At 39.9% G+C, this 17292-nt stretch overlaps 1 protein-coding gene across 1 annotated transcript in view; it reads left to right on the top strand.

Annotated features, from left to right (window-relative positions):
• Window positions 1–9743, top strand: part of KDM4C (lysine demethylase 4C) — a 352306-nt gene extending 342563 nt beyond the window's left edge. The window contains exons 18-19 of the mRNA XM_044677228.1: window positions 5876–5968; window positions 8583–9743. Coding sequence (XP_044533163.1) covers window positions 5876–5968; window positions 8583–8759 — 270 coding nt within the window. The 3' untranslated portion in view covers window positions 8760–9743. The remainder of the gene's footprint in view (window positions 1–5875; window positions 5969–8582) is intronic.
• The last annotated feature ends 7549 nt before the right edge of the window (window positions 9744–17292 follow it).

Raw genomic sequence — 17292 nt, 5'->3', positions numbered from 1 at the left:
TCTCTCTCTCTCTCTCTCTCTCTCTCTCTCTCTCTCTCTCTCTCTCTCTCTCTCTCTCTCTCTCTCTCTCTTTTTCGTTTTAAAGTTTTTTTTTTTAAGCCCTTACCTTCCATCTTGGAGTCAATACTGTATGTTGGCTCCAAGGCAGAAGAGTGGTAAGGGTAGGCAATGGGGGGGTCAAGTGACTTGCCCAGGGTCACACAGCTGGGAAGTGTCTGAGGCCAGATTTGAACCTAGGACTTCTCATCTCTAGTCCTGGCTCTCAATCCACTGAGCTACCCAGCTGCCCCCCCTCTAAGTCATCTCTGTGTGCTGACTTTCACCATTAAGGATATAAGTGCCTTGAACAATCAGTCTGTCCAGGATTTGCCAAACTGATGGGATCCCTTCCTCCAGTACTTCTTCATATTTTATGGATCTCCATGTAGTACCTGGACTATTAAAAATAACTTTTAAACTTCACACTCTTAATTCTTGAATAGACTCCCTCCTTTTTCTGTTATACATGTCTTTCATCATTTTTTTATACTATCTTTATTAGATACTTTCACCTCTCTGAGCTTTATTACATTGCTTTTTTCTGACCCATTCCAACTAGTCCTCAGACTCTTTTGCTAACTTTTTACCTGTATGTGTACCTCAGGGCTCTCTCATTTAGCAACCTTGCAAGTTCAGATGTCTCTATGAATAAGACTCAGATAAGTCCAGTCACAATCTCTTCCCTGAGCTCCAGTTCCCCAGCAGCACCTACCTATTGGACATTTTGAACATGTCCCACAGGCATCTCAAATTCAATGTGACCAAAACAAAATTCCCCTTTTCCCCCTCTTTCAAAACTTCCCTGTTACTGCCAAGAGTACCACCATGCTCCCATTTCCAGGTATGCAACTTTGGTGTCATTGTTAATTCTTCCCACCTACTTCACATATCCAACCACTTGCTAGATCTCATTGTTGCTGTCTCCATAATCTCTCTCTCTCATATTTTCTGTGCACTAAACTTACACAGTCATCACCCTGTTCCAGACCTTCATCATTTCTCCCCTTTGGTCTCCTTATCTCAGGGCTCTCCTTGTGCCAATGCACATACTGCACATTACTACTAGAGTGATTTTCCTAAAGTGGTCTGATTGTTTTACACGTTCTACTCCCTATTATCTCTAGGGCCAATTATGAACCCCTTTTCTTAGCACTAAAATTTTTTTGCAACCTGGCTCCTTCAGACCTTTCCAGGCTTCTTTCACTATGATCTGCTGCATGCATTCTGTGATGGAGCCATCCTGGCCTACATACTGTTCCCACAGAGGATACTTCATCTCCCATTTTGAAGCCCTTTCTCTGGCTATTGTCCATGCTGGGAATGTACTGTCTCCTTACTGGTTTCCTAGTGACTCAGCTTACAGCCCACATTTTATAAGAAGCAAATGTTAATACCCCCCCAGCTGCTAGAGTACTCCCTTCTAAAACTCCTTTGTACTCACCTTGTGTATGTATGTATGTATGTATGTATGTATGTATGTATGTATGTATACACACACACACACACACCCCTGTGTCATTTTCTCCTTTAGAATGTAGGCTCTTTGAGGGCAGGAATTGTTTTATTTTTACACTTTGTATTCTCAGGGTTTGGCATAAGACCCAGCATGTAGTAGACTTTTAAGAAATGTTTATGGATTGATTCCTTCTGTACATAATCTTCTTCTATTTAGCATCTGCTGGCCAACCTAGTTTCAGTTCTAGGGAACAAGACGCCCCTCCCAGGATAAGGTCTTCAATTCCAAACCATGTGACCACCATTGCATGTTTTTTAGCCATGTTAGGATCATTGTAAGAAATTTGGTTTTTAAAAAATTGCCATTTGCTGTAAGGACACCTGGATAGTTTGAAGTGCTTTTCAGCTTCCCAAATATAGTCTATCCTGACCTCTTCCTCTTCGGTTTTGGGTCCAGCTAATCATTACCTGAGACATATGTTCGATATATATGTAAATACTAGATTAACATAGTGGGCTGATATTACAATTTGGCCATAAAATATTTTTCTTTCACTTTGTTTTTCCAGTATTTACTTTCCATGATTACTTTAAACTTTTTTGAATGACTAGGGACTTCATTGAGGAATCATCCTGGCTATTAAGAAATCAATACAGTGCCATCCAACCTCAAATGACAGCATTGATGTGACATAACTTGTATATTTAGACATTTGGCGCTGTAGGTGAGCATCTTTACTGACACTTTAACTTGATTCTCAGTAGATCATTAGACAAATTTCTCTTTGTGGTAGCATCTCTCATAAAATCTTATATGACTTTAATGTTTTCATGGGACATATTTTGTTTTAATGAGACCTTTTAAGATTGCTTTTTGTTCCCCAAAATCAAATCTTTTTATATTAAATTAGTAGCCAGTAGTTAGAATGAAATCAAGCAATAAATCAGTAAACATTAATTACTTTCGACCTACCAGGCAGTGTTCTAAGCTCTAGAGATATAAAAGAACATACAAAAAGAATACAAAAAGAAAAGGGAAGAAGAAATTACTACTGGAAAGATATTATGTATACATCTGAGTAAATACACAATATATACAGAGTTAAGTATAAGATAATTGGGGTAGCAGTGAGGAGAGCATTGGCCACCGGTGATCAGACAAGGCCTCTGTTTGGAGTTTGCACTTGAGCTGAGTTCTTTAAGAAATTAGTGATTCTAAGGCTCTAGGAGAGAAGGGCACATCCCAGGCTTTGTGGATAACAAAGGAAAAGGCACAGAGAGAGGGGTCGGAAATGGTGTATAGAGAACAAGAAAATGGCCACTGTGTTTATTTGGATGTTAGAGTACACAAGAGAGCTAGGCTGGAGCCATGTTGAAAAGAGCATTAAACAACCAACAGAAGTTACTCCTCCTATTGCCACGTTACTGTATTATATTAACCTGTGTATCTCACCCAACAGAATTAGAACATGAGCTCTTTGAAAGGCACTTAATTTTTTTTTTTATCATAGTGCCTGGCAGTTAGTAAATGCTTAATGAATATTTGTTGCTTGATTGACTGATTGATACTAGAGGTAGTAAGAAGCCTTTAAGCAAATGATTTGGAGAGTCTTCTAGTCTCTACATCTCATAGTGATGTGACTGTGAAAATGTAATTGATTATAGATAACTGTCTGTTAAAGCTTATGTGTTTCCATTTTATTTTCACCAAGGATGCATCCATAAACCATTCTCTTATTTTATAGATATGAAAACTCTTAAAATGAGATTATATATTTAAGATTAGCAACCAGCACCATTATCTTCAGCTAGGATTTATGATCATATCAAAAATGGCTTTGTGGGCATACTGATAGTTTAAAAATTAAAACTAAATCAACTCAGTAACAATATTATTAAGTCTACTGTGGGCAGAGTCCTGGAGTAGCCATACAATTTAGATAGGATACGATTCCCTGCTTTCATGGAGTTTATTGTCTAATAATATTTACCACTCAAAAAAAAAATTGTTCTGAATTCCACATACAGAGTTCCTACCCTACCATTTTGGACATCCCCAACCACCTTATTCATCCTCATCACTAAATGACCAAAGAGTTTTATAGTTAATAAATTTTTAGATTTTGAAAATGTTCTAAAACTGGAGAAAGTTCCAGTCATTTTGTAGGATTGAGGGTGGGGATTTTTAACTTTTGCTTTTGTGTAATTTAATTAAATTAATGTTTGCTATTGTAATGCATTTAGTCAGTACTAATAACTAAATTGAATCAAATTGAATAACTAGATTTTATATGAGAATTAAATGAATTACTATGTTTAAGAAATGAAAACTTTAAAAAAAATGACACAAAACCCATTTACTTTATAAGAAAAGGAGTCACATTCCCCAACCTAGGAAGACCTAATTTTACATTCATACTTACGATAAATAAGACATTTGGTATATTTGGTTAACATAAAATATAATTGTCATTTATTTTCCATAAGTTTTATTCAAGTTGTGGCATTTTAAGTCAAGTAAGCAGTATCTTATCTGTATGGTTAGAAAATACTAAATTCCTTTCTTTTTTATCTATGATGATAACTTAACTTCAGAATATATATTAGGAAATACTCATGCCATATATAGATGAAGTCTTCAAGGGGAAAAAAAAGAGTAGTGGCTTTTGAAAAGACATAATGGGGCAGGTGGGTAGCTCCATGGATTGAGAACTAGGCCTAGAGACAGGAGGTCCTAGTCCAAATCTGGCCTTCAGACACTTCCTAGCTGTGTGTCCCTGGGCAAGTCACTTAACCCCCATTGCCTACCTAGCCCATACGGCTCTTCTGCCTTAGAACCAATACACAGTATTGATTCTAAGATGGAAGGTAAGAGTTTTTTTTTTTTTAAAGAAAATTCATATAATTAGTTGAAAGATAGATAATCTAGGATTCACAGAATAAGAGTTAGAAAGACCCCCTGAAGTTAGTAGAAAATAGCCCATCACAGTTACTGAGGATGTACTGCTGCTTATTGTGAAAAATGTCTCTTTATATGAGCTTGACTCATAATTGACCAAGAATCCATAATACAGAATTCCCAACAAATTATCTAGCCTTTCCCGGAAGAGGCCACTATCTCCTAAGGAAGTTCATTCCTCTTTGGAAAAGCTCTAATTATCAAAAAATTTCCTTAAGTCAAGCCCAGCACTTCTGACACTTCCACACAAATATTGGTTTTGTCCCTATGGTTCAAGCAGATTAAATCTAATCCTCTCTCACATGACAGCCTTTTAAATACTAGAAAACAGCTATCATGTCCCTTCCAAAATTTTCCCTTTGCCAAAATAAATATTGCCATAACCTGGTATATTCTTTAATCTTTTTTATCATCTTGATCACTTCTCTTCTGCTCCATGCCATTTCCTACAATGTGGTATTAAGAATTAATCTTAATAATCCACATGTGACCTGGCCAGGGCAGAATTATTAGCTCATCATCCTCTCTACGTCAGCCAGCAGTTCCTACTTCTGACTCTGTCTTTATTTCCATTTTCTGCAAAAGGAATGGCATTGGACTAAATCAGAATTTAAGTATAATAAAGCTTCTCATCTGCGATGGGTATTTTTAAGAAAAGGCATCAGATTCAATATAACTGGTATTTCCTCTCCTGTCACTTCTTTCTTTCTCTCCAATGACCTGTAAGCTTGAAATGTGGTATATTGAAATTAATTTCTTCCCTCAGTAAATTGGAAACAATGTAAAAGTATCTCCATTTTAGATGACTTTCATTTATTCATTCATTTAGTAAATCACACACAGTCTGGTTTACATATGATGATAAGATACCTTAGGATATTCCCAGTCATTTATTTAAATAAAGCTTGACTAACATAATGTGTAACTTAAAATTTTAATGTGGCTGTAATGGAGATAAGAATTTGGTTTATGTTTAGGTAGATTTTTATACACCATGATATACATTATCTTTTACTTTCTGAAAGAAAAGCAGCTCTCCTTTTATTGCTGTCATTGCATATTAAATAAACAAATGACCCAGGTGGGCCAAATGAGTCTGTTTGCAGCAAGTGTTATTGTTAAATTTGCTATTATCATGTATCCTGAGAAATAATTTTAGCAACAACTACTTTTTTGCCTTTGTTTTTGCTTCAGGGACTGTAATTTTCATATCTCCTCCTCAAAAATACTTATTTCAAGAATTTTGGTCTGTTAAAGAAAAGGAGTTTTTGTTAGGACCTAGGGAAGTTCACATAAGAAGATAAGAACAATTTCTACTTCCAGTACCATTTTCATTAGTGCCTGTATCCATGTTTGTTTTTTATGTGAGCATCCTTCCTATAAATTGTAACTGTTGGTTTTTAAAATTAATGTATTTTTTAGGTTGAATTTGAAGATGGATCCCAGATTGCAATGAAGAGAGAGGACATCTACACTTTAGATGAAGAATTGCCCAAAAGAGTGAAAGCTCGGTTTGTAAGTACTTTTCCTCTGATGTAGTTATTTGTGTTCATTTCCCCCCCTTCGTTTCCTAAATTCACTACTAAGAATTCCTGACAATGGATGAAATCACAGGTCCGTAATAAATTCTCCTCCCTTACAAAAAAGCTCCTACAAGCTACACTGGAATAAAATGAAGCTTTCCTTAAACACTGAGCATTATTGAAGTATTTTCTTAACTGTTTGATTATCCATAGCAAAATGGCTTCCACAGACAAATTGATTCTTTCAGAATAGAATTCCTTAAAAAAAATAGTGTAATTAAGAGAATTGAGATTCTATCTGTAATCCCTGTCCAAAAAAGAAATACATCCTTGGAAAAATATAAGAGAATCTGCATGAGTGAAAGAAAACTTAATTTTTGGACAAGAATGTACAAGAAAGGGGGAAATCAAATGTCCTTTCTAAGACATTATCTAGACATCTATCAAAGGTCCATCAGGCCTGAAACACCTTTTAGTTTTCTAAATCTACTATATCCTTTGAAAGGAATCATCTTTTAAGATTCTAGAAATGATTGCCTCACTTTCTCTGTTTTTGCTCTTTTAATAATCTGGTTTTAAAGACCTACTTTATTGAATGACATGGACTGGAGTAGATAAACTCTGAAAATCTTTTCTAGACCTTTTAAAAAAAATGTTTATATATAAAGCATGAAAGCGAAATATTTTAGACTTAAAGTCCTCTCTTCCTAAAACCATTAAATGAGCTGTTTTCTTTTTTCTTTCTACTTGGATGATAATTGCTTTGTTTCATAATATAATTGGCCTCAAATCCTTTAGAAACCCTTCATAGTTAACATCATCTCAAATTTACTTCTAAGAGTTATCAAGAGCGATTAACTCAGACATCCATCTTTGCACTTCTTGCATTTCTCCTCAAAGAAAATATTTCAGTTATTGCCTTCCACCAAAAAAACAAAAAAACAAAAACCAAGGCAGAGAGAACCTACGTAATGCCACACATTATAGCTTGGGCCACTGACTGATTTGGATACACATTCTATATTATACAGTTGAGCACAGTCAGAAAAGCAGACCTTCAGAAAGAAACGGACAGAGGCTCATTGAGTAATTCCAGTGGCCAAACATATCTCTCAGTTCAGTTGAGCTCTGTTTATTGACTCACAGGATTATGTTTTCCCATTACTGTAAACTTTCCTTTTCTTTCTCTTTTGTATTTAACAAACAAATCACTAGCTGGCATTATAATAATAAGCTTCAGTGTGATAAGGACTGGAATGTGTCTTTTGAGGACAGTTATGCAGATTTCTAGTTTTGGGACACACACACAAAAAACTATGGGCCCTACAAAGATTATGGGTAAAATGGAAAGTAGATTAAATTTGGAGAGGATTTGAGTTCAATTTCTGTCTGTATATCCTTTCTCTGTGATCTTAAGTGACAAGTTACTTAACCTTGAAGCCACAATTCCTCATTTTAAAATTGGGGGAATTGGACTTGATGTCTTCTAAGGCCTATTCTAGCTAAAAATCAGTGAACTTGTGATCCTATTAAAACACTACACAGACATTATACTCCATAAAAGATTAGCAGACTCTATGGAGATGCCTTTAGATTTTGATGATTTCTACTCTCCCCTCTAACACAAGCTCATGTGAGGAGATATTTTTCACAAGAAGCAGCAGTCCACCTCAGTGATTGTGATGGGTTATATTCTACTAACTTCAGAAACAGCCCCATTACTTTTTATTGTCTCAGAGAATTACCATAGCAACAGTGCATAATTAACTGTAGCTACTGGTAAATTGGTTTTAGTATTGCATTTGAGAAGCTGGCTTTTGCTGTGCCTTCACAGTGGTAACACTTTCAGAGATGTTTTATTTTCTCTTGTGATAACTCCAGCCTTTATAAATGAAAGATAGTTCAGCAGCAGCATTCTGCCAAAGCAAAATTAAAATGCTTGCCACTGATTTGGAGAGGAGAGAAGGGAAGTAAGCCATGGAACCCCTTTGTTTGATTCTAGCACTTGCGTCTTGGTAAGATTTGGCAATCTCCCATGGAAGTAGATTGTTCTTTCAAAAGACAATTATCTTATTACACAGCAGGGGATCATTTTTAATTCTCTTTTTTGTTACTTTATTATTTAATTGCCAGCAATGGTCCCTCAGTGGCTGCTCCATTATTTTGGGGTTTGCCAGCCCTGGCTACATTTGTCTGAGGCACCTAAACCAGGTCTCCCTCTCACTAACCAAATAGAGTAGTGTCTCGTGAATGAGAGTTATACCTTGTGCCTCTTTATATACTTTGCTATCACTAAATATAATGTTTTGAGGTCAGTTGAGTAAGCAAACCAGGTATCTTCCTTGGAGCATCAAGGGAAAAACCCTTAACCCCTGTGGACCTTAATTTCTTCATCTATAAAGTATGGCAGAGGCATCTTCTGGTTCAAAAATCCTGTGATCCTAAAATTGAGGACTTCATTAGCATGTCTTTTCTGCTGTCCCCAGTGAACTCTGACTCCCATCTACATGAGTCAGATAAATTTCCATTCCTGTGGGTGATGTTTGCCAAAATGTCATGTCCTTTTGGAAATGAAATCTTCAACCTGAGTAATGCCTGTTTTTTAGTCCACAGCTTCTGATATGCGGTTCGAAGACACATTTTATGGAGCCGACATAATTCAAGGAGAAAAGAAGAGGCAGCGAATGCTAAGCTCCAGGTTTAAAAACGAATACGTGGATGACCCTGTGTACCGCACTTTCTTAAAGAGTTCATTTCAGAAGAAGTGCCAGAAGGGTCTATAAGAGTAACTAACTAGGCCACCCAGAGAATTATAGCAATGTACACCAAGGGAGAAAAGATGCGACAACCGATGACCAGCCGGCGTTATGACAGTATGCTTCAGTGAGATGAGGGGCAGGATGTGTCTTTTGAGGATAATGAGTCAGACTTCTAGTTTTGGGACACAAAGAAGGTTTTAATACACACCATGGATTTGGCACATCAATTTAAGATCAGTCCCAATCTCCCTCTCACCCACAAGCAGTAATTTTGTATAATTCCGGATCAATTTTCTCAAGTGTGAGGGAATGGTAGTCATTACAGACGTCATCTAAAAAGAAACCCCAATCCCCTGAAGAACTCTGGATGAAGCCTGACTTAGGGCTTTCAGGCAGCAGACTTTTGTTGGACACCTTCTCTCTCCCCCTCCCTTTTCCCCTCCCTTTCACCCCATCCCTAGGGCCATAGATCTTTATACCACAAGGTAGGAAGAGAGAGATTTGAATATTTTTCAAAGTCAGGGAAGGACTTTAACTTGTTTGTTTTAAATGGAGAAGTTTTTATAAAACATTTTTAAAACAAAGGCAGCACGTCTGGTGCTGAGACATTATGCACCTGTGCTGTACTTGTACAAAGCTGTTAAATTTTTTATATCACTCTTGCTCTTGATTGGGTCTGATGGGGACTGCGTTGTTGGCCTTTGTGAATGTTTTTTGGCTTTTAAAGAAGAATTCTTATGAATTATCTGGGCTTTTGTTTTGTTTTGATTTTGGTTTTTTGTATATTTAAAGAGGGAAATTTGGGGCAGTTATTTTTAAACACTTTTTTTTCGTAATGCTTATTCCAAATAGATATTTGTAAAATACATGTTTCTTTCATTATGTGTTTGTAAAATTAGAGTTTAAATATATATGCTTACATGACTAGTTTTGAACTAATATAATATGATTTTCCTTTTTAAACAGCCTGCAAATAAATGTACCAGTGTTTAAAAATAAACAATTCCATTTTGCTCCAGCCCACTGTCCTCTGGTGTGGTTAGTTACCTCTCTGACTCTCTATTCCAGTTAAAAAAAAAAAATCAGTCATAGAAAGGGGTTTCGGGTTAATGGCAGTAAGAATTGCCAGACCTGAGAAGATTTTCCTTCTCTCCCACAGACCTTTTGTATTAGCATGTGACTAAAATTTTAATGTTACTATAGAGAAATTTTAGCAAATGTGTTTTCCCAAAGAGTTAACCTAAAACCTTGTGCTTTTCCTAGCTTCTCCTTCTTTAGATTTTGAAAGGCCTGACCCATGATTATATTAGGTTTTTTTCCTTTTTGTTAGAGGCAGCAGAGTGGTGGGGGGGATAGGTCATAGACTTGGATTCAGGAATATGTAAATTCAAATCCCAGCCCTGTCAGACCTCCAAGAGGTACCTTTAAGTCTATGATCCTGTGAACTTTCTCTGTTGTAACTTATGTGCTGCTTAACAGTACCGGAGAGTCACACAGCCACATTGATTGGGCCCACTTTTTTATGTTACCATATCTGTCAACAGCGCTTTTACTCTTTAAAGGCAGTCCTTTTCTTCTTACATGATTGACTTTCTAGTACATTCCCTCACAGCAGTTGTTCCAAAATTTTTCTCAAACCTCCTCAGAATAGGACTTTGTCTGACAATGGGCTTTACTGACAAACACCATTTGTTGTGAACTACCTTTCCAGTCATATTCTGCGTTTCTGAGCCCCTTGATATAATCTTTCATCTTGCTTGCTTTTTTCTGGTCTCTGATGAAGAGGAACTTTTGGTAAAGAGATTTTTACCAATGCTAAGCCATCTACTTGTGCCTTTGATGCCGGCTCCCTGACCATGGACTCTTGGGAGCTTGCCCCTTCAGCCATCTCCTTTCTCATCTTCAATCTCCTCTTGTATACTAGTTCCTTCCTTACAAACATGTGGTGTATCTTCTGTCTCTTAAAAAAACACAATCACTTGATCCTACCATGCCCCCAAACTATTTTATTAGATGTCTCCTACCTTTAATAGTCAGTTAGTCGAGAAGAATCCATTTAAAAGATCAGAGCTAGAAGGATCATTAGAGGCCATCTAGTCTACTATAAATCCCCTCATTTTTTATATGAGACAGTTGAGTCTGAGAGAAGCTAAATGATTCAACTTAGATAATACTGGTAATAAATAAGGCTTGAACCTCTGACTTGTGATCCCTTTTACTTCCATTGTATCATGTTGCTTTCCATTCTACATCTCTCCCAACTCAACCCCTTCCAGTCTAAGTTTCTTAACTTGCTAAATGCAAAGACCCTTTCTCAGTCTCTTCTTTATAGCTTTTAAAACTTTTGACCATGGCTTCTTATATACTCTTTCTTCCTTTGGCTTCTATGATACTTCTTTTCCTCAATTTTTCTCCATCCTGCCTGACCTCTGCAGTCACTTTTTCTGGATCTAGGCCCCCATATACTATAGTAACTATCCCTGTAGGATTTTATTCAGAACCCTTTCTCTAGTCTCTCTGATAATCTCATTAGCTCCCATAGGTTCAATTATCTCTACAAAAATGACTTCCAAATCTATATATCCATCCCTAATCTACCTTCTCAGGTCTATTTCTGCATTACCAATTGCTTACTAGATAGCTCTATTTGGATATACCCAGTAGGCATCTCAAATTCATTATGTCCAAAACAGACCATATTTTCTTATACTACAAACCTAACCTTCCCTTAAACTTCCTTGTTATCTTTTGAAGATATTACCTTATTTCCAATCACTCAGCTTTATAACTTCAGTTTTTTGTCCATTTACTCCATGTTTACCCCACACACACAACTGAGTTACTAACTTTTTTAGTTATTTTTTTTTTTTTGCATCATTCTTTTTCTTTAAACCCTTACCTTCCATCTCAGAATCTATATAAAGGATTTGTTCCAAGGCAGAAGAGCATTAAGGTCTGGGGGACTGAGTTAAATATGACTTGCCAGATTTGAACCTTAGGACCTCCCATCTCCAGGCTGGGTACTCTCTCCACTGAGCCTATCTGCTCCTGCATCATTCTTTGTATTGGTCCCATCCTCTTCACAGAAACAGCCAGCATCCCAGCCATGGCCTATTATGTCTCCTCAACTATTATAATACTTTCTCAGATGATCTCCCTGGCATACCCCTCCTTGCTGTTCATTCCACCAGTCTTATTCCCCTACTAAGGAAGTTTCAATGGTTACCTTTTGCCTCTAAGATAGAATGCAAATTCCTCAGCTAAGTTGGTCAATGAAGGCCTCCTGAATCTTGGGCCTGCCTGCCTGCCCTTTCAGCTTTATTTCACACACACTTTATTCCAGCCAGACTGGCCTACTAGCTGATGAAATCAGTGTTTGCTAGTCTCCTCTCTGGACGCGGTACGTGTCCATCTCACCTTTGTCTCAGAATCCTTCATGTCCTTCAAGGCTCATCCCGGGTGCCATCTCCCAAGAAAGTCTTTCCTAATCTCCCTTGTCAGTAGTGCTTCCTCCCACTTCTAGTCATCTCCTCTTGTATGTAATTCTCTGCTTACATGTTATATCTCCCTGTAGAATGTAAGCTCCTTGAGGGCAGGGATTGTTTTCTTCTTCTTTTTTTTCTTTGCCTCCTTAGTGCCTTGAATTGCGCTTTCTACATTATTACCAGGAACATAAGAAATCCATGTTGGATTGAACTGAGTCTTAGGATTTTAAGTGCTGGTGGCAAATTACTGCCATGGTGGAGAAAGGATTAGAATCCAAGTTCCACTCTTGACTTTGATTTAATAGAAAGAATGTTAGATTTGTGGAAGGAGGATAAACATTGGACTCAAAAGCCACCTTTGTTTCATGACCTTGGTGACCCCAATGAAATGTTTCAGCCTCTCTGGGCCTTGGCTTCTTCTCCTATAACATGAAAACATTGGATTTATTGCCTTCTAAAGCCCTTTGTAGCTTTAAACCTAGTGAACCCAACCAGGAGCTCTCCTCCTTGCATGGAGCTTCCCTTTGAATGGTGGAATGGAAGAAGAGTGGGATGTTTATATTCCAGAACAAAGAATACCACCCTTACCACTTTATTTTTGTACCACACCAAGCTTTCCCATTCTTTTCCTGTTTCTTTTGATTTTTATTCTACCAGATTTTTTAATAGAACCAACCTGAATCTACCAATTGTTTGCCAGGAAAGTAGGCCTGTGTAAGGCATTAAAGGACTTAATCAAATTAGGATTATCCTTTCTGGACAAGTTGGCCTGTCAACAGGATTTCTGATTGGCTGCCACAGGAAGAAAATGAACAGAGTCCATTTAATCTTAAATACAGCTGTTTTTCATGGTCATACCTAACAAATGGCCTCCTAACTGAGTTAGGATGTTATATATAATAATATGCATATTATATATAACATATATAATAATACAGCTGTGTACAGTGCTAGGAATAAATGAACTCCTTTGCTGTGGAGAAAACCCATCTTTACTTCGCTGCATTCTTTGTGAAGTGGTTATTAGCTCCCTGACCAGAACGTTAAAGCTTTTCACTATGACACCTCAGTTGTAATTTTATAATTTCTTGGTGTTACACTGACTGCCTTTTTTTTTTTTAATACTGTGAAATGGGTTGAAGTCCCCCAGCCTTAAAAAAAATTGCTTAGCTGTGACAATTCTAATGTAATTCTAATGGTAATTTCTTTCTCATGAAGTTGGAGAGTTTCATAAAATCTGCCTGGTATATATCAAAAGAGTTTAAGTATGTTTGAAATAAAAGCAACATTAAATGTCTCTTGTTTTCCTTCTTAGTGGATTTTTTCTTTCTCTTTATACAGCCAGAGAAACATTAGACAGATCAAGTGACAACCTATGTCTCTCAGATCGGTTTCTGAGTTGCATAATGTCGGGAATTTTAGACAAAAAGGCTTCCCTCAGCAGAAAGCTAGTGCATCCTAACCTGAAAATTAATGACTACAACAATAATAACAAACCAATGAGTGGTCTTCTAATATGTGATAAGATATGTCTGGATATGTTGGAGATGGAGCCAGAGGACTTAAACATTTTTTTAAAACTCTTCCCTTCCATCTTGGAGTCAATACTGAGTATTGGCTCCAAGGCAGAAGATTGGTAAGGGTGGGCAATGGGGGTCAAGTGACTAGCCCAGGGTCACACAGCTGGGAAGTGTCTGAGGCCACATTTGAACCTAGGACCTCCCGTCTCTAGGCCTGACTCTCAATCCATTGAGCAACCCAGCTGCCCCCGACTTAAAACATTTAAACCTGACTCTACTACTTGGTTTGCTGTGGGACCTGGCGCAAATTACTGACTGGCTCTTAGTTTCCTCTTCAGAAGGAGCAGGTTGGATGAAATGGCCTCAATCCCTAAGTCTGTAACCTATGAAACTCCGATAGAGGAAGCTACTCCCTCCCAGAAGAGCCCCTTCCGTTTTCGGATCGCTCTCCTTAATAGAAAACTTTTCCTTAGACTAAGCCTAAATGGATGCGCCTCTTTGCCACGTCCCCTCGCGGTGAGCAAAGCAGAATGGAGTCTTTCACGTGAAAAGAATAAAATAGTCGTCGCGTCTTCTCTCCTCCGAGGTAAATCGCCCTCGTTCCCGCCACGATCTCCGTAAGGCTGGGAGACTTCACGGAGACGTGAAGAGCCGAGAAAGCGAACCACGAACACGAGGGTCATTTCTGCCTTGTCGCCTCCTATGGCCGCTGCCTCCCTCTCACCGTGGCTCTGACGCGAGAGCCGGACAGTCGAACTCCCGGAGGCCGGAGGAGCAACGGCCGGGGTGGCCCGTAACTGAGAACGTGAGCCGAGGCCCATCCCAGAGACGCTCGTCGTCCCGAGATGCTGCGCGGCCCGGACGTGGCCCGGCGTTGGTGCTGAGGACGCGGCGCCGCAGGACTGCACAAAATCCGCCTTTTCTCAACACGCCATCCGCCTCGCAGGGCCCTGCTGACGGAGGGAGTGTTTCCAGACCCCGAGAAGGCGGACTCGAAACCTGTTCCTGGCGCCTGGAGAACAGAGGCGCGAGGAAGGCCATCGGTGGCCGGCTGTCCTCCAGGGCCCGGCTTGAGTGAGTGGCCCAACGCTGTAGCCTTAAGTTAGCCTTTCCTGGGAAATGGTTGCTGACCGTCAGTCAGTCGCCTTAAACAGCTCGCAGAGATCGCCCAATTGTTCTCCGGGAGGGGGCCTTCTAGGACCTTTTTGAAAGAACTTTATTTTAACAAATCACCAAACATTATCATTGGATGTGTGAAAGGGCAGCTGATATCACTAGTGCTGTGATGTTAAACTCCAGTAGAATTAGAATAGAATAAACTCCAGTAGAATGTGGAGAATAGCCACATATTGTCTTAAAAAACCCACAAATTAGGGGGCAGCTGGGTCGCTCAGTGGATTGAGAGTCAGGCCTAGAGACGGGAGGTCCTGGGTTCAAATTCGGCCTCAGACACTTCCCAGCTGTGTGACCCTGGGCAAGTCACTTGACCCCCATTGCCTACCCTTACCACTCTTCCAGCTATAAGTCAATACACAGAAGTTAAGGGTTTAAAATAAAAAAAAATTTAAAAAAAACCCCACAAATTAGCATTATCTATGGTGCTCTCTCATTTATTTTGTCAAACATTTCTTCATTAAATGTCTTGGAAAAATTCTTACCTCTTAGTATCAATTCTAAGAAGAGTGGTAAGGGCTAGGCAATTGGGGTCAAGTGACTTGCCCAGGGTCATAGAGCTAGGGAAGTATCTGAGACAAAATTTGAACCCAGCTCCTCCTGACGCCGGGCCTGGTGCTCTAGACAATGTGCTACCTACTCCTCCCCTCCATTACATTTATTTTAAACTCTTATCTTCTAATTCTAAGGCAGAAGGGGGTGTCATGGCTAGGCAAATGGGGTTAAATGACTTGCCCAGGGTCACCTAGCCAGGAGGTATCTGAGGCCAGATTTGAATCCAGGTCCTCTCGTCTCTAGGCCTGGCTCTCTACCCACTAAACCACCCAACCACCTCCCCTCTCCATTACATTTTAACATGATTGGGTTCACACTTGGGAGTTTTTTGGACCTTGGGCCACCAGCCTGATACTTCTGCTCTAGCAGATTGAGAGCTGGACCTGGAATGAGGAGACGTGAATTTCATTAATTCATTCAACCAGCATTTATTAGGTGTCCGTCATTAATCACTTAAACGCTTGTAAAGTCAAAAATGAAACATTTCAGTCCTCAAGGAGCTTATATTCTAACAGGGACACTTATTTGGGTGGGAACCAGAGCTGTGATTTCGCTGGTACAGAGATGAAAGAAGCTCCTGTGCTGGTGCTAAGAAGCATCTTCTCTTTCATTCGAGTCGCCTCATCCAGGATCACACGGGCGACATTGGAGCCCGGCTTTCCTTCCTTCTGAGGCCTACTTTAACCAGGGCACCAGGAGGCACTACAGACTCTTCCGTGGGGAGGGAGGCAGCGTGTAAAACCAGGAAGAGCTCCCCTAGCAGGCCGTGCTGGGTCTGAGCCTCTCAAGAAAGCCAGGGATGCTTAAAGGTAGAGGGGAGCTAGGGCTGCCTCCCAGGAAGCCGGACGGGCCGGTGCCACGGCCCCAGGACAGGAGAGAGTCACAGAGAGCGAGAGGCGTCCGATGTGCTGTGAAGAACAAAGTAAAGGATAACAGCAGTCGCTGTCCTCGAGCTCACGTGCTATTTGGGGGGGGGGGGGACGATGTGCAAATAAAGTGGTATATACAGGAGAGAGAGAGGAGGGAAGCCTGAGCTCTGTGGAAGGCACAAATTAAGCATACGTGGCTGTCTGCTGTGTTCCAGGTTGCTCTTAGAGCCCCCAAGACAAAAACGAATCCGTCCCTGCCCTCCCAGAGCTCACCTCTATCAGGGGAAATGGCATGAGCCCAGGTAATTCCAAAGATAAACACAACCAAAAGCAGTTGGGATTGGGGGGCAAACTAGCAAGTGGGGGGACTTGGATGGGCTCTCCATGGGGTGATACTTTAGCCGGGGCTGTACCACGTGGGGCTGAACAGGAAAAGCCTTCCAGGCATGAGCCTAGCCTGTGCTTGCTTGGAAGTGGTTCGTGGTCCGTGTATGAGGACCAGCAAGGAGGGCAGTTTGGCTGGAACATAGACTGTGTGAAGAAGAGCAACGTGGGACAAACCTCGGTGACTGAGTGGGTAGAGACCCAGGCCCAGAGGTGGGAGGTCCTGGGTTCAAATTTGAATGCAGAAATATCCTAGTGGTCTGACCTTAGATGAGTCTCTTCATCTTGGTTGTCTAGCCCTTACCTTGGAACCAATACTTAGTATTGATTCTAGGGCAGAAAGTAACAGTTTAAAAAAAGTCACGCAGAAGATCTCTATTTAGAGATAGCTGGAAGCCATGGGAGCTTCCTGAGCAGGGGAAGAACATGGGCTTATCTATCTCTAGCTCACCTGGGCTAGCCAGGTTGTCATAGTAGATAAATTGTGGGCCCCAAAGTCAAGAAAACCCAAGTTCAAATGGAGCCTTAGACACCCTCTAGCTGGGTGGCCCCAGTCAAGTAGCTTTTAATG

This window comes from Gracilinanus agilis, chromosome 1 (assembly GCF_016433145.1).
Source record: "Gracilinanus agilis isolate LMUSP501 chromosome 1, AgileGrace, whole genome shotgun sequence".
Lineage (NCBI taxonomy): Eukaryota > Metazoa > Chordata > Mammalia > Didelphimorphia > Didelphidae > Gracilinanus > Gracilinanus agilis.
This window is presented reverse-complemented; position numbering and strand designations above follow the sequence as displayed.